The 26585-nt window shown below is 41.5% G+C and overlaps 1 protein-coding gene across 3 annotated transcripts in view; it reads right to left on the minus strand.

Moving 5' to 3' along the window:
• The window catches only part of LOC128657073 (oocyte zinc finger protein XlCOF7.1-like), a 176132-nt gene that overhangs the window by 20955 nt on the left and 128592 nt on the right, over nucleotides 1-26585 (minus strand). For all 3 annotated transcript variants that reach the window (XM_053711304.1, XM_053711303.1, XM_053711305.1), the window contains exons 10-11: nucleotides 17938-18042; nucleotides 1192-1296 (exon numbers count right to left, since the gene is read on the minus strand). In XM_053711304.1, the coding sequence (XP_053567279.1) occupies nucleotides 1192-1296; nucleotides 17938-18042 (210 nt within the window). The remainder of the gene's footprint in view (nucleotides 1-1191; nucleotides 1297-17937; nucleotides 18043-26585) is intronic.

Consider the following 26585-nt stretch of genomic DNA (forward strand, 5'->3'; position numbering starts at 1 on the left):
GGCATTAAACACACACACTCACCTGTGCCCTGCATCCCTCTCACGTGTCACCCGTATACATTCACCTATGCCCTGCATCCCTTAGACATATTACACACGTACAATCACATGTGCTCTGCTTTCATCAGACATGTCACACACATACACTCACGTGCCCTACTTCCCAAAGACGTCACACATACACTCACACATGCCCTGCTTCCCTCACACATGTCCCACACATACACTCACATGTGCCCTGCATCCCTCAGACATGTCACACACTTACACTCACCTGTGTTCTGCGTCCCTCAGACATGTCACACACTTACACTCACCTGCACCCTGTATCCCTCAGACACAACACATGTACACTCACCTGCACCCTGCATCCCTCAGATATGTCACATGTACACTCACCTGCATCCCTCAGACATGTCACACAAATACACTCACCTGCATCCCTCAGACATGTCACACACATACACTCACCTGCATCCCTCAGACATGTCACACATGTACACTCACCTGCATCCCTCAGACATGTCACACATGTACACTCACCTGCATCCTTCAGACATGTCACACATATACACTCACCTGCATCCCTCAGACATGTCACACATGTACACTCACCTGCATCCCTCAGACATGTCACACATATACACTCACCTGCATCCCTCAGACATGTCACACATATACACTCACCTGCATCCCTCAGACATGTCACACATGTACACTCACCTGCATCCCTCAGACATGTCACACATGTACACTCACCTGCATCCCTCAGACACGTCACACACATAAACTCATCTGCATCCCTCAGACATGTCACACACTTACACTCACCTGCATCCCTCAGACATGTTACACACATAAACTCATCTGCATCCCTCAGACATGTCACACACTTACACTCACCTGCATCCCTCAGACATGTTACACATGTACACTCACCTGCATCCCTCAGACATGTCACACACTTACACTAACCTGCATCCCTCAGATATGTCACACATGTACACTCACCTGCATCCCTCAGACATGTTACACATGTACACTCATCTGCATCCCTCAGACATGTCACACACTTACACTCACCTGCATCCCTCAGACATGTCACACATGTACACTCACCTGCATCCCTCAGACATGTCACACACTTACACTCACCTGCATCCCTCAGACAAGTCACACTAGTACACTCACCTGTACTTATATTGGCACAAATTTTCTGCTCCGCAGCTTCTGTTATGTTTCTTATCCACTGATCTGTTTGTTCCGTGTTACATGAAACCTTAGCATCGTTTTCACCTGGAAAAAAAAGAATAAATAAATCACCCTTTACAATTTCTGTAGTCTCTTCTGTAGGCTTAAATGGACTTTGTGCTGTAATTGTGATTCATTTTAATATGTTCCTTGTGATCTGCGTTACACACTGGAGTGTATAAAATTGAAAATACATAACTACTTTACCTTTATTTTATCATTTAAATTATTTGTTTTTTCCTGTTTAAATCACCACCTATACTAAAAATATGAATACTTTAGTATTCTCTATGTAAACAAGAGTCAGCAAACATCAATAAAGTTCCCGGTAGGGTCTGGAAGAGATATGCAACAACATTGTCCTTTTCAATTTCTGTCTCTGGCCATTGTGTAAAAACAGATCGATAAGGAAGCATTAATGTATAGAGAGAAATATAAGATTATAAGGGTCTGGTATTTCTGCAGGCTCAGTCCATTTACATACTGTAGGTTTGCTCTTGAGAAAAATAGTTTGAGGTTTCAATCAGCAAAAATAGCTATTTCATATATATAAAAAAACTAAATGAACATGTTTCCATACACTATATACTCAGCTACCATGATAATATGTAATTGGGAACACATTAATGAGAAACAAATTTTACAGTACATTGTTCCTTCAAAGAGACCCCAATACTGGTAAAACCATAAAGGATATAAACTCTTGCCAAATATGCAAAATAACATCAAACTCCCACAGTTAACTTAAAGGGACAGTTCACGCAAAAAGTAATACATTTTTAAACATAAATAGCAGGAAGTTAAGTATGGAAGTGCTGAACTTTCTGTGTAAATCATTGTCTGTATTTATAAATGTTTTTTTTAATGTCTGTTTACAAAGTACATTACCTAAGCCCCTTAGAATATTTTCTGGAAGTGCGGCCAGTCTGTTATTACTCCCTGTAGCGCATTGCGCATGCGCCGCCCCTCAAGCTTGTTATTCCCTCTTATGTCAGAGCTATTGTAACAAGCTTACTTAGCGCTGACAGATGAAGCATGATTTATGGTAATCAAAGTTTGGATCGATGTTGAAAATGTTTATCCGATGAGCTATGCCTGATAACCTGGGCACACATTATATTTATCAATCTGCAATGCTCTAAGAAGGGGGGGGGGAATAGCGAGGGAATGGATGACAACTTTGTACTGCTTTTGAACCTGCTGAATACAGTGGCTGCATCATATATCCTGCAAAGCTTGCTGTGCAACAGTGATCATAAATCTCCTTTACAACCTTGAAAAATTCCTATGCATATTAAACATTAGAATGTTGACTGCACAAATCCTCTTTATAGAATTGATGAGACTGGGACAGGCTGTGTAATAAAACCGCTAGACTGGGAGAGAAATCACTGCAGCTAAAATTCTCACAGCCTGCTTGACACCAGAAACCTGATACACAAGACTAGGTAGTGAGCATATGATGGCTAAGGTACTTGCTACAAAACAGATTCTCACAGCCTGCTTGACACCAGAAACATGATACACAAGACTAGGTAGTGAGCATATGATGGCTAAGTTACTTGCTACAAAACAGATTCTCACAGCCTGCTTGACAGCAGAAACATGATACACAAGACTAGGTAGTGAGCATATGATGACTAAGGTACTTGCTACGAAACAGATTCTCACAGCCTGCTTGACAGCAGAAACATGATACACAAGACTAGGTAGTGAGCATATGATGGCTAAGGTACTTGCTACAGAACAGAGATTCTCACAGCCTGCTTGACACCAGAAACATGATACACAAGACTAGGTAGTGAGCATATGATGGCTAAGGTACTTGCTACAAAACAGATTCTCACAGCCTGCTTGACAGCAGAAACATGATACACAAGACTAGGTAGTGAGCATATGATGGCTAAGGTACTTGCTACAAAACAAATTCTCTCAGCCTGCTTGACAGCAGAAACATTATACACAAGACTAGGTAGTGAGCATATGATGGCTAAGGTACTTACTACAAAACAGATTCTCACAGCCTGCTTGACACTAGAAACATGATACACAAGACTGGGTAGTGAGCATATGATGGCTAAGGTATTTGCAACAAAACAGAAATTCTCACAGCCTGCTTGACACCAGAAACATGATACACAAGACTAGGTAGTGAGCATATGATGGCTAAGGTACTTGCTACAAAACAGATTCTCACAGCCTGCTTGAAAACAGAAACCAGATACACAAGACTAGGTAGTGAGTATATGATGGCTAAGGTACTTGCTACAAAACAAATTCTCACAGCCTGCTTGACAGCAGAAACATTATACACAAGACTAGGTAGCGAGCATATGATGGCTAAGGTACTTGCTACAAAACAAATTCTCACAGCCTGATTGTCACCAGAAACATGATACACAAGACTAGGTAGTGAGCATATGATGGCTAAGGTACTTGCTACAAAACAAATTCTCACAGCCTGATTGTCACCAGAAACATGATACACAAGACTAGGTAGTGAGTATATGATGGCTAAGGTACTTGCTACAAAACAGAGATTCTCACAGCTTGCTTGACACCAGACACATAATACACAAGACTAGGTAGTGAGCATATGATGGCTAAGGTACTTGCTACAAAACAAATTCTCACAGCCTGCTTGACAGCAGAAACATTATACACAAGACTAGGTAGCGAGCATATGATGGCTAAGGTACTTGCTACAAAACAAATTCTCACAGCCTGATTGTCACCAGAAACATGATACACAAGACTAGGTAGTGAGTATATGATGGCTAAAGTACTTGCTACAAAACAGAGATTCTCACAGCTTGCTTGACACCAGACACATAATACACAAGACTAGGTAGTGAGCATATGATGGCTAAGGTACTTGCTACAAAACAGATTCTCACAGCCTGCTTGACACTAGAAACATGATACACAAGACTAGGTAGTGAGCAAATGACGGCTAAGGTACTTGCTACAGAACAGAGATTCTCACAGCCTGCTTGACACCAGAAACATGATACACAAGACTAGGTAGTGAGCATATGATGGCTAAGGTACTTGCTACAAAACAGATTCTCACAGCCTGCTTGACAGCAGAAACCTGATACACAAGACTAGGTAGTGAGCATATGATGACTAAGGTACTTGCTACAAAACAGATTCTCACAGCCTGCTTGACAGCAGAAACATGATACACAAGACTAGGTAGTGAGCATATGATGGCTAAGGTACTTGCTACAAAACAGATTCTCACAGCCTGCTTGACACTAGAAACATGATACACAAGACTGGGTAGTGAGCATATGATGGCTAAGGTATTTGCAACAAAACAGAAATTCTCACAGCCTGCTTGACACCAGAAACATGATACACAAGACTAGGTAGTGAGTATATGATGGCTAAGGTACTTGCTACAAAACAAATTCTCACAGCCTGCTTGACACCAGACACATAATACACAAGACTAGGTAGTGAGCATATGATGGCTAAGGTACTTGCTACAAAACAAATTCTCACAGCCTGCTTGACAGCAGAAACATTATACACAAGACTAGGTAGCGAGCATATGATGGCTAAGGTACTTGCTACAAAACAAATTCTCACAGCCTGATTGTCACCAGAAACATGATACACAAGACTAGGTAGTGAGTATATGATGGCTAAAGTACTTGCTACAAAACAGAGATTCTCACAGCTTGCTTGACACCAGACACATAATACACAAGACTAGGTAGTGAGCATATGATGGCTAAGGTACTTGCTACAAAACAGATTCTCACAGCCTGCTTGACACTAGAAACATGATACACAAGACTAGGTAGTGAGCAAATGACGGCTAAGGTACTTGCTACAGAACAGAGATTCTCACAGCCTGCTTGACACCAGAAACATGATACACAAGACTAGGTAGTGAGCATATGATGGCTAAGGTACTTGCTACAAAACAGATTCTCACAGCCTGCTTGACAGCAGAAACCTGATACACAAGACTAGGTAGTGAGCATATGATGACTAAGGTACTTGCTACAAAACAGATTCTCACAGCCTGCTTGACAGCAGAAACATGATACACAAGACTAGGTAGTGAGCATATGATGGCTAAGGTACTTGCTACAAAACAGATTCTCACAGCCTGCTTGACACTAGAAACATGATACACAAGACTGGGTAGTGAGCATATGATGGCTAAGGTATTTGCAACAAAACAGAAATTCTCACAGCCTGCTTGACACCAGAAACATGATACACAAGACTAGGTAGTGAGTATATGATGGCTAAGGTACTTGCTACAAAACAAATTCTCACAGCCTGCTTGACACCAGACACATAATACACAAGACTAGGTAGTGAGCATATGATGGCTAAGGTACTTGCTACAAAACAAATTCTCACAGCCTGCTTGACAGCAGAAACATTATACACAAGACTAGGTAGCGAGCATATGATGGCTAAGGTACTTGCTACAAAACAAATTCTCACAGCCTGATTGTCACCAGAAACATGATACACAAGACTAGGTAGTGAGTATATGATGGCTAAGGTACTTGCTACAAAACAGAGATTCTCACAGCTTGCTTGACACCAGACACATAATACACAAGACTAGGTAGTGAGCATATGATGGCTAAGGTACTTGCTACAAAACAGATTCTCACAGCCTGCTTGACACTAGAAACATGATACACAAGACTAGATAGTGAGCATATGATGGCTAAGGTACTTGCTAAAAAACAAATTCTCACAGCCTGCTTGACACCAGAAACATGATACACAAGACTAGGTAGTGAGCATATGATGGCTAATTTACTTGCTACAAAACAAATTCTCACAGCCTGCTTGACACCAGACACATAATACACAAGACTAGGTAGTGAGCATATGATGGCTAAGGTACTTGCTACAAAACAGATACTCACAGCCTGCTTGACAGCAGAAACATGATACACAAGACTAGGTAGTGAGCATATGATGGCTAAGGTACTTGCTACAAAACAGATTCTCACAGCCTGCTTGACACCAGAAACATGATACACAAGACTAGGCAGTGAGCATATGATGGCTAAGGTACTTGCTACAAAACAAATTCTCACAGCCTGCTTGACAGCAGAAACATGATACACAAGACTAGGTAGTGAGCATATGATGGCTAAGGTACTTGCTACAAAACAGATTCTCACAGCCTGCTTGACACCAGAAACATGATACACAAGACTAGGTAGTGAGCATATGATGGCTAAGGTACTTGCTACAAAACAGATTCTCACAGCCTGCTTGACACCAGAAACATGATACACAAGACTAGGTAGTGAGCATATGATGGCTAAGGTACTTGCTACAAAACAGATACTCACAGCCTGCTTGACAGCAGAAACATGATACACAAGACTAGGTAGTGAGCATATGATGGCTAATTTACTTGCTACAAAACAAATTCTCACAGCCTGCTTGACACCAGACACATAATACACAAGACTAGGTAGTGAGCATATGATGGCTAAGGTACTTGCTACAAAACAGATACTCACAGCCTGCTTGACAGCAGAAACATGATACACAAGACTAGGTAGTGAGCATATGATGGCTAAGGTACTTGCTACAAAACAGATTCTCACAGCCTGCTTGACACCAGAAACATGATACACAAGACTAGGTAGTGAGCATATGATGGCTAAGGTACTTGCTACAAAACAAATTCTCACAGCCTGCTTGACAGCAGAAACATGATACACAAGACTAGGTAGTGAGCATATGATGGCTAAGGTACTTGCTACAAAACAGATTCTCACAGCCTGCTTGACACCAGAAACATGATACACAAGACTAGGTAGTGAGCATATGATGGCTAAGGTACTTGCTACAAAACAGATTCTCACAGCCTGCTTGACACAATAAACATGATACACAAGACTAGGTAGTGAGCATATGATATAACAAACAAAAGTTCCACACTGAAATAGAGCTTTACGTGCTGTCGACTTACCGCGTCCGGTCCTAGGGAGGGGTTTCTTCTGTGGTTGGTCTGCGGTCTGCAACCTGATCAGCGGGCGTCCGCAATCCGTATCCGTATGCCGATTTTCTTCTCCTCAGCCCCAAATTGAGCTCCTTGGTTTCATCGACAACAACCAGCTTGAACCCCCGCCCTCCTCAGACGCGTGCGGCTCCTCCTATTGGCTTGCGGCCTGTGACATCATCACCCGGTGAGTGCGCCATCCAATCCACGGGAGGGGGAGGGGAGGAGGCGCAATGCCTCAACTGTGCTCTCCGTAGGGATCCAATGATTCAAGGTAAATAAAGAAAGACAGGAGCACCAGTGGATGTGTGGATCAGCGTTTTATTCACCATAAACGCTGCAATAAAAGCACTCGAAAACATATGTCAATTTGTGAAGTGCTTCAAAAAATGAAATGAACTCCGTATTTGCTGACAGCAGCTGATTGCTCAATGGGATGTAAAGGTGGTTGAACAGCTGACGCGTTTCGGCAGTGTTGCCGTAGTCTTAGCTGAGTAAAACTTAAAAACAAGCGCCCTTTTTCAAGGGCTAACCTTCCTCCCATTGGGCAATCCGTTGAGCCAATCAGGACTATCAATAATTGAGACTATCAATAATTAACAGCTGCTAGTACTGTTTAAACCTCCGTGTTACTCCTTGTACCCAGATGTTATTAATACTTTATACAATACGATACAAATATTCTTTAAACAGAACAGAACAAATATGCCTAATTCCCTGTATATATAAAAATGGAAACCAAAAATGCACATATATCTTTAACTACAAGGCAGTAGAAATATCAGTAAAAAACATAAATACATAGGAATAAACTCCTGTCTAATATTTAGCGTAAACCATATGTTGTATATGTGCACCTGCTAAATCAGGATTACTCTTTTTCCCTTTTCTACATGAATGTGTTAAATGCACTCTAGCTATACTATAATCTATTTTATTTCATTTATTGTAGTAATGGGAATATACTGTCTAATACTTCGCTGAAAGAACCATTATATACACCCTTTAAGATGTGTATTTGAAGAACTATTTAACCTCTTGCGCCCCATTCAATATCAATAGTATCAATAGTAATGGGACTCTTGTGGTCCCTCTCAGTACCAATAATTTATCAAGTCATAGGCTGAGTTTAGTCCTGAAGGTGTCCTGGTCTTCAATTTGAAAATCCAGAACACCTCCTGTCTACCTAGGGCTTTCTCCCTATCCCCCCCTCTAGATGGCAATGGTACATATTCAATGGCTTTCCACCTGAAACTCTCTGTGCTTTTTGAATGTTCAAGTGCGAAATGCTGCACTAGTGGTGTACTTGATTTTCCTGCTCTGATGGTAGAGAGATGCTCCCTAATCCGCGACCTGATCTCGCGTGTAGTTAACCCTACATATTGAACCTTGCATAAAATGCAGGTAACTAAGTATATCACATATTTGGACCTGCACGTGATGCATGTTTTTATTTCAAATTGTTGGCCTGTGACGGTGGACTGAAATGATTCCCCACATTCAACTTTCTCACAGGCCACACAATCTCTGTAGTTGCACCTGTGCATGCCTTTTATCACTAGCCATGCCGACCCCCCTGGGGGGCTTGTTTTGACCCTAGTGGGCGCTACTGAATTCCCAATGGTTTTGTTTCTCCTGTAGGAGAACTGACAACCCAAGCTGGATATGTTTGTTAAATCATCATCTGCAGAGAGAATTTTAAAGTGCTCTCTGATGATGTTACAGATCCTTGGATATTCTACTGAATAGTCTGTGAGAAATGTCATTCCTTGTTTAAAGGCTTTACTTTCTCTACTCTCTTTAGATTTTAATGTGAGTAAGCTGTCCCTATCCAGGGTCCTGACTGACTCTTGGGCGTTCTTTATTGTTATATGCGAATAACCCCTGTCTTTCAACCTTGCGGCCAATGCACCACTCTCTCTCTCAAAATCTCTTGAGAGGCTGCAGTTTCTTTTCACCCTCATAAATTGCCCTTTAGCCACTGCTTTGAAGAGGTTCTGAGGGTGACAGCTCCTGGCGTGTAGTAGAGTATTGCCCGTAATGGGCTTTCTGTAAATAGTGGACATCACTTTTTCGCCTGTCTTTCCAATTAGAGTTACATCAAGATAATTGATGTTCGTCTCCCCAACCTCAAAGGTGAATTCTATCCCCTTGTCATTATTGTTGAGGTATTCAATGAACCCGGGGATATTGGTTAAACCCCCCCTCCACACAAAGAGAAGGTCATCAATGAACCTCTTGTAAAATATTATATCCTTTCGGTGTGGATTTCTTTCTCCAAATATGTGGTCCTCCTCCCACCAACCCATGAATAGGTTGGCGTAGGAGGGGGCAAACTTGGCCCCCATTGCCGTGCCACATATCTGGAGAAAGAAAAGGCCATTGAACTCAAAAAAGTTGTGGGTGAGTAAAAACTTGGTTACTCTTCCCACAAATTCACACAACGACAAGTCATTCCCATGGTACTTCCTCATGAAATACTCTACAGCCAGTAGTCCCTGCTCATGTGGAATTGATGAGTACAGGGACTTCACGTCTACTGTGATCCAAACATACTCATCCTTCCAGTCTATCCTGGACACCAGATTCAAAATGTGTTTTGTGTCCAGGACAAAACTGGAGAGTTGTTTGATCATGGGCTGTAGAATTGCATCAAGCCACTCAGAAAGAGGCTCGAGGAGAGATCCAATGCCACTGACTATGGGTCTCCCTCTTACCTCTGTGAGTGACTTGTGCACTTTGGGAAGATGATTAAACACTGGTGTTTTTGGACATTCAACATATAGAAAATCACCAGTGTTTTTGTCAAATATGCCAATCTCAAGACCATCATCTATGAGGTCACTTAATTGTCGCTGGAATATTTTAGTGGGGTTAGCATCCAGTGCTCTATACTCATGTGTGTTGGAAAGCTGTCTTAGTGCTTCTTGATTGAAGTCACTGGTGTCCATGATCACAATGGATCCACCCTTATCCGCAGACCTAATTACTATCTTGTCATTCCTACTTAAACTTTGTAGGGCTTGTCTTTCTAAAAAGTTGATATTGGGTCTGTGGACCTTTTCTTGATAGTACAGATTGGTTAAGTCCCTTTCTATTCTGGAGTGGAACTTTTCTATTATAGTACCCCTATCCTGGATCGGGTAAAACTTGGACGGTTTTTTGAACTTCGGAATAACAGTGTGAGTAGTGGATCTGTATGACCCTTCCTCTATTAGTAGAGATTCCAGTGTTCTTATATCACACTGTTCTCCAAAGTCCAAAAATTCCTCATTAGAATCAGTTACTCCTAATGTGTGAATGCGTGCAGGTTCCATAATTGATGTATCCTCATATGTCTTACGAGCAAAATGTTTATAAAGTGTGAGTTTCCTTACCAGTTTGTTTACATCAAGAAGTGTGTTAAATAAATTAAAGCTGGCGGTAGGAACAAAGCCTAATCCTAACTCCAACACCCTGGTTTCATGTGTATTCAGCTCATATGAGGACAAATTAACTATACTCATTGTAGCTATGTTGTCTACTTTTTCTTCCGGGTGTATCTGCCTTTCTGAGAATCTCCTGTATCTTGCCCCCCCACGTCTTTTTTTGCTGGGGGGGGCAATCGAAAAAACCTGGTTGGCTTGTGCCCTCTCTGTGTTAGTAACTGTGTATGCCGTATCACCATTAGTAATCCCTGTTTTATGTAAATTATATTTTGAATAGGCATATGGTTTGGCATTTTTTAGAATGGGAGCCACTTGTGTGGTTATTTCCCTCTGCCCACTCAATTGTGGAATGTTTCCCTGAGCTGCGGGGACGGTATTACTACTTAGGGGATAAGGGGTGTAATTACTATCAGTGTCTTCCCCTCCAGATCCTGAACTTTCCCCCTGTGAATCAGTGTCAGTCTCTGTAAAGTGAATTCTACGGTGTCCTCTTCCACCTCTGCCTCTATTTCTATGCCTGTTACCTCTCCTAGACCCACTACCTCCTCTGGTATTGAACTCTTTTCTCCTTGTGAATCGTTCTTTCCGATTCCAAATGTATACTAGATCATTATTGAAATCTGTCTGATCCCTTACAAATTTAGTATGTTTTCTCTCTAGTAAAATTTGTTTTGCTTCCGCTATAGTGTCATGTAGGATTTGGTCTAGGGTTGGGTAATCTGTATCCCCACTACGATTATTCAGCTCATTCTGAATTACTGATATCTTATCTGCTATGACCTTTAGCTGTGTGGTTTTGTACTGTATCAATAGCAGCATAAGTTTAGTTGAACATTCAGATAGTGTTGCATTCCACATTGTTATAAATTCCCTATCCTCTGTCAGAAACGTTGGGAACTTGCTTATGCGCAATCCCCTGGGAATGAGACCAAGTTCATTATACTTATTCAAAGTTATAATGTCCCATTTAAGTCTATTTTCTTTGATTAATAATTGCTCCTGTCTTTCTTTATTTACCTTGAATCATTGGATCCCTACGGAGAGCACAGTTGAGGCATTGCGCCTCCTCCCCTCCCCCTCCCGTGGATTGGATGGCGCACTCACCGGGTGATGATGTCACAGGCCGCAAGCCAATAGGAGGAGCCGCACGCGTCTGAGGAGGGCGGGGGTTCAAGCTGGTTGTTGTCGATGAAACCAAGGAGCTCAATTTGGGGCTGAGGAGAAGAAAATCGGCATACGGATACGGATTGCGGACGCCCGCTGATCAGGTTGCAGACCGCAGACCAACCACAGAAGAAACCCCTCCCTAGGACCGGACGCGGTAAGTCGACAGCACGTAAAGCTCTATTTCAGTGTGGAACTTTTGTTTGTTATATCGTTACAGGAGTGTGGGGTTCCGCTCCATTACCTCACTATTTGTAGAGCTTTTTTCATCACACGAGAGGGGTGAGCCAAGGGAGTGATAAGATGTCCAATACTGACAGCAGCTCACAGCTGCAAACACGTACTTTTTACTCTCTTATGACTGTTACAGAAAGAGATGAACATATTAGGGAAATTGAAGCTATATTTTCCACTGATCCCACCAAGTTATCGCTAACAGCTCTTTTTGAAGATGTGGAGCAATTATTAATCAAAGAAAATAGACTTAAATGGGACATTATAACTTTGAATAAGTATAATGAACTTGGTCTCATTCCCAGGGGATTGCGCATAAGCAAGTTCCCAACGTTTCTGACAGAGGATAGGGAATTTATAACAATGTGGAATGCAACACTATCTGAATGTTCAACTAAACTTATGCTGCTATTGATACAGTACAAAACCACACAGCTAAAGGTCATAGCAGATAAGATATCAGTAATTCAGAATGAGCTGAATAATCGTAGTGGGGATACAGATTACCCAACCCTAGACCAAATCCTACATGACACTATAGCGGAAGCAAAACAAATTTTACTAGAGAGAAAACATACTAAATTTGTAAGGGATCAGACAGATTTCAATAATGATCTAGTATACATTTGGAATCGGAAAGAACGATTCACAAGGAGAAAAGAGTTCAATACCAGAGGAGGTAGTGGGTCTAGGAGAGGTAACAGGCATAGAAATAGAGGCAGAGGTGGAAGAGGACACCGTAGAATTCACTTTACAGAGACTGACACTGATTCACAGGGGGAAAGTTCAGGATCTGGAGGGGAAGACACTGATAGTAATTACACCCCTTATCCCCTAAGTAGTAATACCGTCCCCGCAGCTCAGGGAAACATTCCACAATTGAGTGGGCAGAGGGAAATAACCACACAAGTGGCTCCCATTCTAAAAAATGCCAAACCATATGCCTATTCAAAATATAATTTACATAAAACAGGGATTACTAATGGTGATACGGCATACACAGTTACTAACACAGAGAGGGCACAAGCCAACCAGGTTTTTTCGATTGCCCCCCCAGCAAAAAAAGACGTGGGGGGGCAAGATACAGGAGATTCTCAGAAAGGCAGATACACCCGGAAGAAAAAGTAGACAACATAGCTACAATGAGTATAGTTAATTTGTCCTCATATGAGCTGAATACACATGAAACCAGGGTGTTGGAGTTAGGATTAGGCTTTGTTCCTACCGCCAGCTTTAATTTATTTAACACACTTCTTGATGTAAACAAACTGGTAAGGAAACTCACACTTTATAAACATTTTGCTCGTAAGACATATGAGGATACATCAATTATGGAACCTGCACGCATTCACACATTAGGAGTAACTGATTCTAATGAGGAATTTTTGGACTTTGGAGAACAGTGTGATATAAGAACACTGGAATCTCTACTAATAGAGGAAGGGTCATACAGATCCACTACTCACACTGTTATTCCGAAGTTCAAAAAACCGTCCAAGTTTTACCCGATCCAGGATAGGGGTACTATAATAGAAAAGTTCCACTCCAGAATAGAAAGGGACTTAACCAATCTGTACTATCAAGAAAAGGTCCACAGACCCAATATCAACTTTTTAGAAAGACAAGCCCTACAAAGTTTAAGTAGGAATGACAAGATAGTAATTAGGTCTGCGGATAAGGGTGGATCCATTGTGATCATGGACACCAGTGACTTCAATCAAGAAGCACTAAGACAGCTTTCCAACACACATGAGTATAGAGCACTGGATGCTAACCCCACTAAAATATTCCAGCGACAATTAAGTGACCTCATAGATGATGGTCTTGAGATTGGCATATTTGACAAAAACACTGGTGATTTTCTATATGTTGAATGTCCAAAAACACCAGTGTTTAATCATCTTCCCAAAGTGCACAAGTCACTCACAGAGGTAAGAGGGAGACCCATAGTCAGTGGCATTGGATCTCTCCTCGAGCCTCTTTCTGAGTGGCTTGATGCAATTCTACAGCCCATGATCAAACAACTCTCCAGTTTTGTCCTGGACACAAAACACATTTTGAATCTGGTGTCCAGGATAGACTGGAAGGATGAGTATGTTTGGATCACAGTAGACGTGAAGTCCCTGTACTCATCAATTCCACATGAGCAGGGACTACTGGCTGTAGAGTATTTCATGAGGAAGTACCATGGGAATGACTTGTCGTTGTGTGAATTTGTGGGAAGAGTAACCAAGTTTTTACTCACCCACAACTTTTTTGAGTTCAATGGCCTTTTCTTTCTCCAGATATGTGGCACGGCAATGGGGGCCAAGTTTGCCCCCTCCTACGCCAACCTATTCATGGGTTGGTGGGAGGAGGACCACATATTTGGAGAAAGAAATCCACACCGAAAGGATATAATATTTTACAAGAGGTTCATTGATGACCTTCTCTTTGTGTGGAGGGGGGGTTTAACCAATATCCCCGGGTTCATTGAATACCTCAACAATAATGACAAGGGGATAGAATTCACCTTTGAGGTTGGGGAGACGAACATCAATTATCTTGATGTAACTCTAATTGGAAAGACAGGCGAAAAAGTGATGTCCACTATTTACAGAAAGCCCATTACGGGCAATACTCTACTACACGCCAGGAGCTGTCACCCTCAGAACCTCTTCAAAGCAGTGGCTAAAGGGCAATTTATGAGGGTGAAAAGAAACTGCAGCCTCTCAAGAGATTTTGAGAGAGAGAGTGGTGCATTGGCCGCAAGGTTGAAAGACAGGGGTTATTCGCATATAACAATAAAGAACGCCCAAGAGTCAGTCAGGACCCTGGATAGGGACAGCTTACTCACATTAAAATCTAAAGAGAGTAGAGAAAGTAAAGCCTTTAAACAAGGAATGACATTTCTCACAGACTATTCAGTAGAATATCCAAGGATCTGTAACATCATCAGAGAGCACTTTAAAATGCTCTCTGCAGATGATGATTTAACAAACATATCCAGCTTGGGTTGTCAGTTCTCCTACAGGAGAAACAAAACCATTGGGAATTCAGTAGCGCCCACTAGGGTCAAAACAAGCCCCCCAGGGGGGTCGGCATGGCTAGTGATAAAAGGCATGCACAGGTGCAACTACAGAGATTGTGTGGCCTGTGAGAAAGTTGAATGTGGGGAATCATTTCAGTCCACCGTCACAGGCCAACAATTTGAAATAAAAACATGCATCACGTGCAGGTCCAAATATGTGATATACTTAGTTACCTGCATTTTATGCAAGGTTCAATATGTAGGGTTAACTACACGCGAGATCAGGTCGCGGATTAGGGAGCATCTCTCTACCATCAGAGCAGGAAAATCAAGTACACCACTAGTGCAGCATTTCGCACTTGAACATTCAAAAAGCACAGAGAGTTTCAGGTGGAAAGCCATTGAATATGTACCATTGCCATCTAGAGGGGGGGATAGGGAGAAAGCCCTAGGTAGACAGGAGGTGTTCTGGATTTTCAAATTGAAGACCAGGACACCTTCAGGACTAAACTCAGCCTATGACTTGATAAATTATTGGTACTGAGAGGGACCACAAGAGTCCCATTACTATTGATACTATTGATATTGAATGGGGCGCAAGAGGTTAAATAGTTCTTCAAATACACATCTTAAAGGGTGTATATAATGGTTCTTTCAGCGAAGTATTAGACAGTATATTCCCATTACTACAATAAATGAAATAAAATAGATTATAGTATAGCTAGAGTGCATTTAACACATTCATGTAGAAAAGGGAAAAAGAGTAATCCTGATTTAGCAGGTGCACATATACAACATATGGTTTACGCTAAATATTAGACAGGAGTTTATTCCTATGTATTTATGTTTTTTACTGATATTTCTACTGCCTTGTAGTTAAAGATATATGTGCATTTTTGGTTTCCATTTTTATATATACAGGGAATTAGGCATATTTGTTCTGTTCTGTTTAAAGAATATTTGTATCGTATTGTATAAAGTATTAATAACATCTGGGTACAAGGAGTAACACGGAGGTTTAAACAGTACTAGCAGCTGTTAATTATTGATAGTCTCAATTATTGATAGTCCTGATTGGCTCAACGGATTGCCCAATGGGAGGAAGGTTAGCCCTTGAAAAAGGGCGCTTGTTTTTAAGTTTTACTCAGCTAAGACTACGGCAACACTGCCGAAACGCGTCAGCTGTTCAACCACCTTTACATCCCATTGAGCAATCAGCTGCTGTCAGCAAATACGGAGTTCATTTCATTTTTTGAAGCACTTCACAAATTGACATATGTTTTCGAGTGCTTTTATTGCAGCGTTTATGGTGAATAAAACGCTGATCCACACATCCACTGGTGCTCCTGTCTTTCTTTCTTTGTCTGTCTTTCTTTATTTACCTTGAGTGAGCATATGATGGCTAAGGTACTTGCTACAAAACAAATTCTCACAGCCTGCTTGACAGCAGAAATAAAGACGTTGAATGCACAAATACAGAGGTGAGAAGTTCAGATACAATAATGTCTATTTTGTAGCAAGTACCGTAGTCATCATATGCTCACTACCCAGGGAGAATTATGCTAAAATTTAACAGCTTTGTTCCAGAGTGCAGTAATTGTCCACAGTGTTTTCAAAATCTAAATGTTGGTGCTGCTCTGTAAACTTTATTTATTATGAATCTGCGTTTGGGGAATATTAAGTTCTGGTCATGTGATGTGGAACCGGAAAATGGGTGAACATCAACAGTGCAGGAGATTGGAAGAAACATGAGAGTTTAGCTCAACGCAACAAATACTGAAGGTGCTTCCATATACTTTACTCATTCAGTGTTATACACAAACAGATCATTTTAAGGGCACTTTAATGTACAACCTAATAAATGTGGAGATTTGCAACACAGTTGTGATTTGCTGTTTATGGACACATGCAGCAGTGTTAATTTTGACGACAAATTTTGATTTAGTCTTAGTTTTAGTCTTTTGACTAAAATGCCATTTTAGTTTTAGTCGTATTTTAGTCATCTAAATTGTTTTAGTTTTAGTCTAGTTTTAGTCGACTGAATCTCCAGTAGATTTTAGTCGACTAAATCTCCAGTAGATTTTAGTCGACTAAAATCTAAGGTGTGTAGTTAAAGTGTAATGCATTATTTAAGCATTTCTCTATAATTTGCAAACTGATTATATACTCCAGGAGTAAACATAACACCTGTTAATATTTATGGTATTAAGGTTTAAACATGCAATACAGACATAGATTTAGCCATTGAGATATGCAACATCTTTATTAAACTTAAAATTAAATAAAACCAAGTTTCATAAACAAACAAAAGTGCAAGTTTAAAATATATATATATATATATATATAAAAAACTGTAAACTGTATTGGCTGTATTGAACAAATTACCCAATATAAAAACTTTAACAGTTCTCTGTTAATAATTAAAATAAGGATTATTCACAGATTCTAAAAAAATTTGACAACGACATTAGCACTTCTCTAGAACTTCCAAACTCATTATAAACTTCTGGAGTAAAGGTTTATTAACCTGTTTTTATTTATGGTATTAAGGTTTGAACATGCAATACAGATTTAACAGATTTAATTGTTGTGGTATATAACATGTCTTTATTTATCTTAAAATTTAATAAAATTAAGTTTCGTAAATTTTACAAAAGAGCAGTAATTGGATATGGAATGATTATAACACCTTGCATAAAATGTTTTTGTCAGCAAATTTTGATTTAGTTTTAGTCATAGTCTTTTGACTAAAATGCCATTTTAGTTTTAGTCGTATTTTAGTCATCAGAATGTCACACACTTACACTCACCTGCATCCCTCAGACAAGTCACACTAGTACACTCACTTGTACTTATATTGGCACAAATTTCCTGCTCCGCAGCTTCTGTTATGTTTCTTAGCCACTGATCTGTTTGTTCCGTGTTACATGAAATCTTAGCATCGTTTTCACCTGGAAAAAACAGAATAAATAAATAAATCACTCTTTACAATTTCTGTAGTCTCTTCTGTAGGCTTAAATGGACTTTGTGCTGTAATTGTGATTCATTTTAATATGTTCCCTGTGATCTGCGTTACACACTGGAGTGTATAAAATTGAAAATAAACAACTACTTTACCTTTATTTTATCATTTAAATTATTTGTTTTTTCCTGTTTAAATCACCACCTATACTAAAAATATGAATACTTTAGTATTCTCTATGTAAACAAGAGTCAGCAAACATCAATAAAGTTCCCGGTAGGGTCTGGAAGAGATATGCAACAACATTGTCCTTTTCAATTTCTGTCTCTGGCCATTGTGTAAAAACAGATCGATAAGGAAGCATTAATGTATAGAGAGAAATATAAGATTATAAGGGTCTGCTATTTCTGCAGGCTTAATCCATTTATATACTGTAGTTTTGCTCTTGAGAAAAATAGTTTGAGGTTTCAATCAGCAAAAATAGCTATTTCATATCTATAAAAAAACTAAATGAACAGGTTTCCATACACTATATACTCAGCTACCATGATAATATGTAATTGGGAACACATTAATGAGAAACAAATTTTACAGTACATTGTTCCTTCAAAGAGACCCCAATACTGGTAAAACCATAAAGGATATTAACTCTTGCCAAATATGCAAAATAACATCAAACTTCCACAGTTAACTTAAAGGGACAGTTCACCCAAAAAACAGAATTTATGTTTACCTGATAAATTACTTTCTCCAACGGTGTGTCCGGTCCACGGCGTCATCCTTACTTGTGGGATATTCTCTTCCCCAACAGGAAATGGCAAAGAGCCCAGCAAAGCTGGTCACATGATCCCTCCTAGGCTCCGCCTACCCCAGTCATTCGACCGACGTTAAGGAGGAATATTAGCATAGGAGAAACCATATGGTACCGTGGTGACTGTAGTTAAAGAAAATAAATTATCAGACCTGATTAAAAAAACCAGGGCGGGCCGTGGACCGGACACACCGTTGGAGAAAGTAATTTATCAGGTAAACATAAATTCTGTTTTCTCCAACATAGGTGTGTCCGGTCCACGGCGTCATCCTTACTTGTGGGAACCAATACCAAAGCTTTAGGACACGGATGAAGGGAGGGAGCAAATCAGGTCACCTAAATGGAAGGCACCACGGCTTGCAAAACCTTTCTCCCAAAAATAGCCTCAGAAGAAGCAAAAGTATCAAACTTGTAAAATTTGGTAAAAGTGTGCAGTGAAGACCAAGTCGCTGCCCTACATATCTGATCAACAGAAGCCTCGTTCTTGAAGGCCCATGTGGAAGCCACAGCCCTAGTGGAATGAGCTGTGATTCTTTCGGGAGGCTGCCGTCCGGCAGTCTCGTAAGCCAATCTGATGATGCTTTTAATCCAAAAAGAGAGAGAGGTAGAAGTTGCTTTTTGACCTCTCCTTTTACCGGAATAAACAACAAACAAGGAAGATGTTTGTCTAAAATCCTTTGTAGCATCTAAATAGAATTTTAGAGCGCGAACAACATCCAAATTGTGCAACAAACGTTCCTTCTTTGAAACTGGTTTCGGACACAGAGAAGGTACGATAATCTCCTGGTTAATGTTTTTGTTAGAAACAACTTTTGGAAGAAAACCAGGTTTAGTACGTAAAACCACCTTATCTGCATGGAACACCAGATAAGGAGGAGAACACTGCAGAGCAGATAATTCTGAAACTCTTCTAGCAGAAGAAATTGCAACTAAAAACAAAACTTTCCAAGATAATAACTTAATATCAACGGAATGTAAGGGTTCAAACGGAACCCCCTGAAGAACTGAAAGAACTAAATTGAGACTCCAAGGAGGAGTCAAAGGTTTGTAAACAGGCTTAATTCTAACCAGAGCCTGAACAAAGGCTTGAACATCTGGCACAGCTGCCAGCTTTTTGTGAAGTAACACAGACAAGGCAGAAATCTGTCCCTTCAGGGAACTTGCAGACAATCCTTTTTCCAATCCTTCTTGAAGGAAGGATAGAATCTTAGGAATCTTAACCTTATCCCAAGGGAATCCTTTAGATTCACACCAACAGATATATTTTTTCCAAATTTTGTGGTAAATCTTTCTAGTTACAGGCTTTCTGGCCTGAACCAGAGTATCGATAACAGAATCTGAGAACCCTCGCTTCGATAGGATCAAGCGTTCAATCTCCAAGCAGTCAGCTGGAGTGAAACCAGGTTCGGATGTTCGAACGGACCCTGAACAAGAAGGTCTCGTCTCAAAGGTAGCTTCCAAGGTGGAGCCAATGACATATTCACCAGATCTGCATACCAAGTCCTGCGTGGCCACGCAGGAGCTATCAAGATCACCGACGCCCTCTCCTGATTGATCCTGGCTACCAGCCTGGGGATGAGAGGAAATGGCGGGAACACATAAGCTAGTTTGAAGGTCCAAGGTGCTACTAGTGCATCCACTAGAGCCGCCTTGGGATCCCTGGATCTGGACCCGTAGCAAGGAACTTTGAAGTTCTGACGAGAGGCCATCAGATCCATGTCTGGAATGCCCCACAGCTGAGTGACTTGGGCAAAGATTTCCGGATGGAGTTCCCACTCCCCCGGATGCAATGTCTGACGACTCAGAAAATCCGCTTCCCAATTTTCCACTCCTGGGATGTGGATAGCAGACAGGTGGCAGGAGTGAGACTCCGCCCATAGAATGATTTTGGTCACTTCTTCCATCGCCAGGGAACTCCTTGTTCCCCCCTGATGGTTGATGTACGCAACAGTTGTCATGTTGTCTGATTGAAACCGTATGAACTTGGCCCTCGCTAGCTGAGGCCAAGCCTTGAGAGCATTGAATATCGCTCTCAGTTCCAGAATATTTATCGGTAGAAGAGATTCTTCCCGAGACCAAAGACCCTGAGCTTTCAGGGATCCCCAGACCGCGCCCCAGCCCATCAGACTGGCGTCGGTCGTGACAATGACCCACTCTGGTCTGCGGAATGTCATCCCTCGTGACAGGTTGTCCAGGGACAGCCACCAACGGAGTGAGTCTCTGGTCTTCTGATTTACTTGTATCTTCGGAGACAAGTCTGTATAGTCCCCATTCCACTGACTGAGCATGCACAGTTGTAATGGTCTTAGATGAATGCGTGCAAAAGGAACTATGTCCATTGCCGCTACCATCAACCCGATCACTTCCATGCACTGAGCTATGGAAGGAAGAGGAACGGAATGAAGTATCCGACAAGAGTCTAAAAGCTTTGTTTTTCTGGCCTCTGTCAGAAATATCCTCATTTCTAAGGAGTCTATTATTGTTCCCAAGAAGGGAACCCTTGTTGACGGAGATAGAGAACTCTTTTCCACGTTCACTTTCCATCCGTGAGATCTGAGAAAGGCCAGGACTATGTCCGTGTGAGCCTTTGCTTGAGTAAGGGACGACGCTTGAATTAGAATGTCGTCCAAGTAAGGTACTACAGCAATGCCCCTTGGTCTTAGCACAGCTAGAAGGGACCCTAGTACCTTTGTGAAAATCCTTGGAGCAGTGGCTAATCCGAAAGGAAGCGCCACGAACTGGTAATGCTTGTCCAGGAATGCGAACCTTAGGAACCGATGATGTTCCTTGTGGATAGGAATATGTAGATACGCATCCTTTAAATCCACCGTGGTCATGAATTGACCTTCCTGGATGGAAGGAAGAATAGTTCGAATGGTTTCCATCTTGAACGATGGAACCTTGAGAAACTTGTTTAAGATCTTGAGATCTAAGATTGGTCTGAACGTTCCCTCTTTTTTGGGAACTATGAACAGATTGGAGTAGAACCCCATCCCTTGTTCTCTTAATGGAACAGGATGAATCACTCCCATTTTTAACAGGTCTTCTACACAATGTAAGAATGCCTGTCTTTTTATGTGGTCTGAAGACAACTGAGACCTGTGGAACCTCCCCCTTGGGGGAAGCCCCTTGAATTCCAGAAGATAACCTTGGGAGACTATTTCTAGTGCCCAAGGATCCAGAACATCTCTTGCCCAAGCCTGAGCGAAGAGAGAGAGTCTGCCCCCCACCAGATCCGGTCCCGGATCGGGGGCCAACATTTCATGCTGTCTTGGTAGCAGTGGCAGGTTTCTTGGCCTGTTTTCCCTTGTTCCAGCCTTGCATTGGTCTCCAAGCTGGCTTGGCTTGAGAAGTATTACCCTCTTGCTTAGAGGACGTAGCACTTTGGGCTGGTCCGTTTCTACGAAAGGGACGAAAATTAGGTTTATTTTTTGTCTTGAAAGGCCGATCCTGAGGAAGGGCGTGGCCCTTACCCCCAGTGATATCAGAGATAATCTCTTTCAAGTCAGGGCCAAACAGCGTTTTCCCCTTGAAAGGAATGTTAAGTAGCTTGTTCTTGGAAGACGCATCAGCCGACCAAGATTTCAACCAAAGCGCTCTGCGCGCCACAATAGCAAACCCAGAATTCTTAGCCGCTAATCTAGCCAATTGCAAAGTGGCGTCTAGGGTAAAAGAATTAGCCAATTTGAGAGCATTGATTCTGTCCATAATCTCCTCATAAGGAGGAGAATCACTATCGACCGCCTTTATCAGCTCATCGAACCAGAAACATGCGGCTGTAGCGACAGGGACAACGCATGAAATTGGTTGTAGAAGGTAACCCTGCTGAACAAACATCTTTTTAAGCAAACCTTCTAATTTTTTATCCATAGGATCTTTGAAAGCACAACTATCCTCTATGGGTATAGTGGTGCGTTTGTTTAAAGTGGAAACCGCTCCCTCGACCTTGGGGACTGTCTGCCATAAGTCCTTTCTGGGGTCGACCATAGGAAACAATTTTTTAAATATGGGGGGAGGGACGAAAGGAATACCGGGCCTTTCCCATTCTTTATTAACAATGTCCGCCACCCGCTTGGGTATAGGAAAAGCTTCTGGGAGCCCCGGCACCTCTAGGAACTTGTCCATTTTACATAGTTTCTCTGGGATGACCAACTTGTCACAATCATCCAGAGTGGATAATACCTCCTTAAGCAGAATGCGGAGATGTTCCAACTTAAATTTAAATGTAATCACATCAGGTTCAGCTTGTTGAGAAATGTTCCCTGAATCAGTAATTTCTCCCTCAGACAAAACCTCCCTGGCCCCATCAGACTGGGTTAGGGGCCCTTCAGAAACATTATTATTAGCGTCGTCATGCTCTACAGTATCTAAAACAGAGCAGTCGCGCTTACGCTGATAAGTGTTCATTTTGGCTAAAATGTTTTTGACAGAATTGTCCATTACAGCCGTTAATTGTTGCATAGTAAGGAGTATTGGCGCGCTAGATGTACTAGGGGCCTCCTGAGTGGGCAAGACTCGTGTAGACGAAGGAGGGAATGATGCAGTACCATGCTTACTCCCCTCACTTGAGGAATCATCTTGGGCATCATTGTCATTGTCACATAAATCACATTTATTTAAATGAATAGGAATTCTGGCTTCCCCACATTCAGAACACAGTCTATCTGGTAGTTCAGACATGTTAAACAGGCATAAACTTGATAACAAAGTACAAAAAACGTTTTAAAATAAAACCGTTACTGTCACTTTAAATTTTAAACTGAACACACTTTATTACTGCAATTGCGAAAAAACATGAAGGAATTGTTCAAAATTCACCAAATTTTCACCACAGTGTCTTAAAGCCTTAAAAGTATTGCACACCAAATTTGGAAGCTTTAACCCTTAAAATAACGGAACCGGAGCCGTTTTTAACTTTAACCCCTTTACAGTCCCTGGTATCTGCTTTGCTGAGACCCAACCAAGCCCAAAGGGGAATACGATACCAAATGACGCCTTCAGAAAGTCTTTTCTAAGTATCAGAGCTCCTCTCACATGCGACTGCATGCCATGCCTCTCAAAAACAAGTGCGCAACACCGGCGCGAAAATGAGACTCTGCCTATGCTTTGGGAAAGCCCCTAAAGAATAAGGTGTCTAAAACAGTGCCTGCCGATATTATTATATCAAAATACCCAAATAAAATGATTCCTCAAGGCTAAATATGTGTTAATAATGAATCGATTTAGCCCAGAAAAAGTCTACAGTCTTAATAAGCCCATGTGAAGCCCTTATTTACAATCGTAATAAACATGGCTTACCGGATCCCATAGGGAAAATGACAGCTTCCAGCATTACATCGTCTTGTTAGAATGTGTCATACCTCAAGCAGCAAGAGACTGCACACTGTTCCCCCAACTGAAGTTAATTGCTCTCAACAGTCCTGTGTGGAACAGCCATGGATTTTAGTGACGGTTGCTAAAATCATTTTCCTCATACAAACAGAAATCTTCATCTCTTTTCTGTTTCTGAGTAAATAGTACATACCAGCACTATTTCAAAATAACAAACTCTTGATTGAATAATAAAAACTACAGTTAAACACTAAAAAACTCTAAGCCATCTCCGTGGAGATGTTGCCTGTACAACGGCAAAGAGAATGACTGGGGTAGGCGGAGCCTAGGAGGGATCATGTGACCAGCTTTGCTGGGCTCTTTGCCATTTCCTGTTGGGGAAGAGAATATCCCACAAGTAAGGATGACGCCGTGGACCGGACACACCTATGTTGGAGAAAGTAATACATTTTTAAACATAAATAGCAGGACGTTAAGTATGGTAGTGCTGAACTTTCTGTGTAAATCATTGTCTGTATTTATAAATGTTTTTTTTAATGTCTGTTTACAAAGTACATTACCTAAGCCCCTTAGAATATTTTCTGGAAGTGCGGCCAGTCTGTTATTACTCCCTGTAGCGCATTGCGCATGCGCCGCCCCTCAAGCTTGTTATTCCCTCTTATGTCAGAGCTATTGTAACAAGCTTACTTAGCGCTGACAGATGAAGCATGATTTATGGTAATCAAAGTTTGGATCAATGTTGAAAATGTTTATCCGATGAGCTATGCCTGATAACCTGGGCACACATTATATTTATCAATCTGCAATGCTCTAAGAAGGGGGGGGGGGGAATAGCGAGGGAATGGATGACAACTTTGTACTGCTTTTGAACCTGCTGAATACAGTGGCTGCATCATATATCCTGCAAAGCTTGCTGTGCAACAGTGATCATAAATCTCCTTTACAACCTTGAAAAATTCCTATGCATATTAAACATTAGAATGGGGGGGCGGAGCCGACTGCCGCCATGGACGGTCGCAACTAAACAGAGCTCCGTGTTAAGTGAAGCTAGGGAGCACCTTTAAAGTATGCCAGACTGAGAGAAACATACTCAAACTAGCTCCTATATCCAGCACGTCTGCTAGTGGCATAGCTTAAGCTACATTTGGGACTCAGCGTCGGCCCTAAGAACAAGTTCACAGAAACTAACGGGAAGTTCCGACATCAGCCGGTCTGGGCCTCAAAACAACGATTACCGGGCGGATCGCTGCAGATGAGATCCTCACTGAGGTAATTAAGCACCCACCGCACCGGGCATAACATATCCTATTAAGACGCTGGGAAACAAAACAAAATAAATAGCAATATATAAACAGCTACTGCAGGCCTCACTAAAAAGCACGCGCATTGCGCACATACAACAGAGGAGTCTAGTCGCCTACGCATGTTTGCCTAAATTACAGCATCGGAATACAGCCATATAATAACAACATTTGCTAGCCCCAATACTAGTGAGAGCCAATAGGACTTACGACTTACAAGCTTTCCTAACGAGCTTCATATACTGCAGAGCCTAAGGGCCAAAACAGCCAATAATCCCTCGTGCAGTGCTGCACTTACTGCAATACGTATCCGGCTCACACGCCACAGACATCAAACCTACTAAGCAAAAGTAACTCTTTTACCTATACCTTAACGCTTCAGACATCATCCCACATGGCTGCCAGAAGACAATTAAAAGGGGATAAAATGCCGAAAACACCTTCTAACACGGTGTCCAAACTTAATACTTATTTTAAGGCATTAAGCCCATCACAAGGCCTAGAGACAGAATCTGAACAAGAAGAACTCACTATGAGTGTGAACCCTGTCGAGAATCCAGATGGCCATAACGCTCCACTTACTAAAGCTGATATCAATTCTTTACCAACTAAGGAGGACTTCACCGCATTGATCCAGCATGTGGGGAAAATTCTAAAGGAAGGACTTGCAGAAGTCAAAAAAGAAATAGCAGAGCTTGGCGAAAGAATGGAATACTTAGAGGAGCAGGCTAATGATACTAATAACACTATAGATGAACACTCCCGATGTCTCTCCATTCATGACATCCAACTGCAACAGCTTAAAAGCCAGCTTGAAGACCTGGATAACAGAGGAAGGAGGCAAAACCTGCGAATCAGAGGAGTGCCAGAGAATATTACAGGAGAGCATATACCTCAATACCTGCAGAATTTGTTCAAGTTCCTGACGAATGACTCCACTTCCTTGCCTCTTCAACTAGATAGGGCCCACAGGGCCTTGAGGCCTAGACCAAAAGATTCGGAACCTCCCAGAGACATTGTTTTAAAATTTCACAAATACCAGGACAAGGAGGTGATAGCTCAAGCAGCCAGGAAAATCTCCCCAATTAC

The sequence above is a fragment of the Bombina bombina genome, chromosome 4 (assembly GCF_027579735.1).
Source record: "Bombina bombina isolate aBomBom1 chromosome 4, aBomBom1.pri, whole genome shotgun sequence".
Lineage (NCBI taxonomy): Eukaryota > Metazoa > Chordata > Amphibia > Anura > Bombinatoridae > Bombina > Bombina bombina.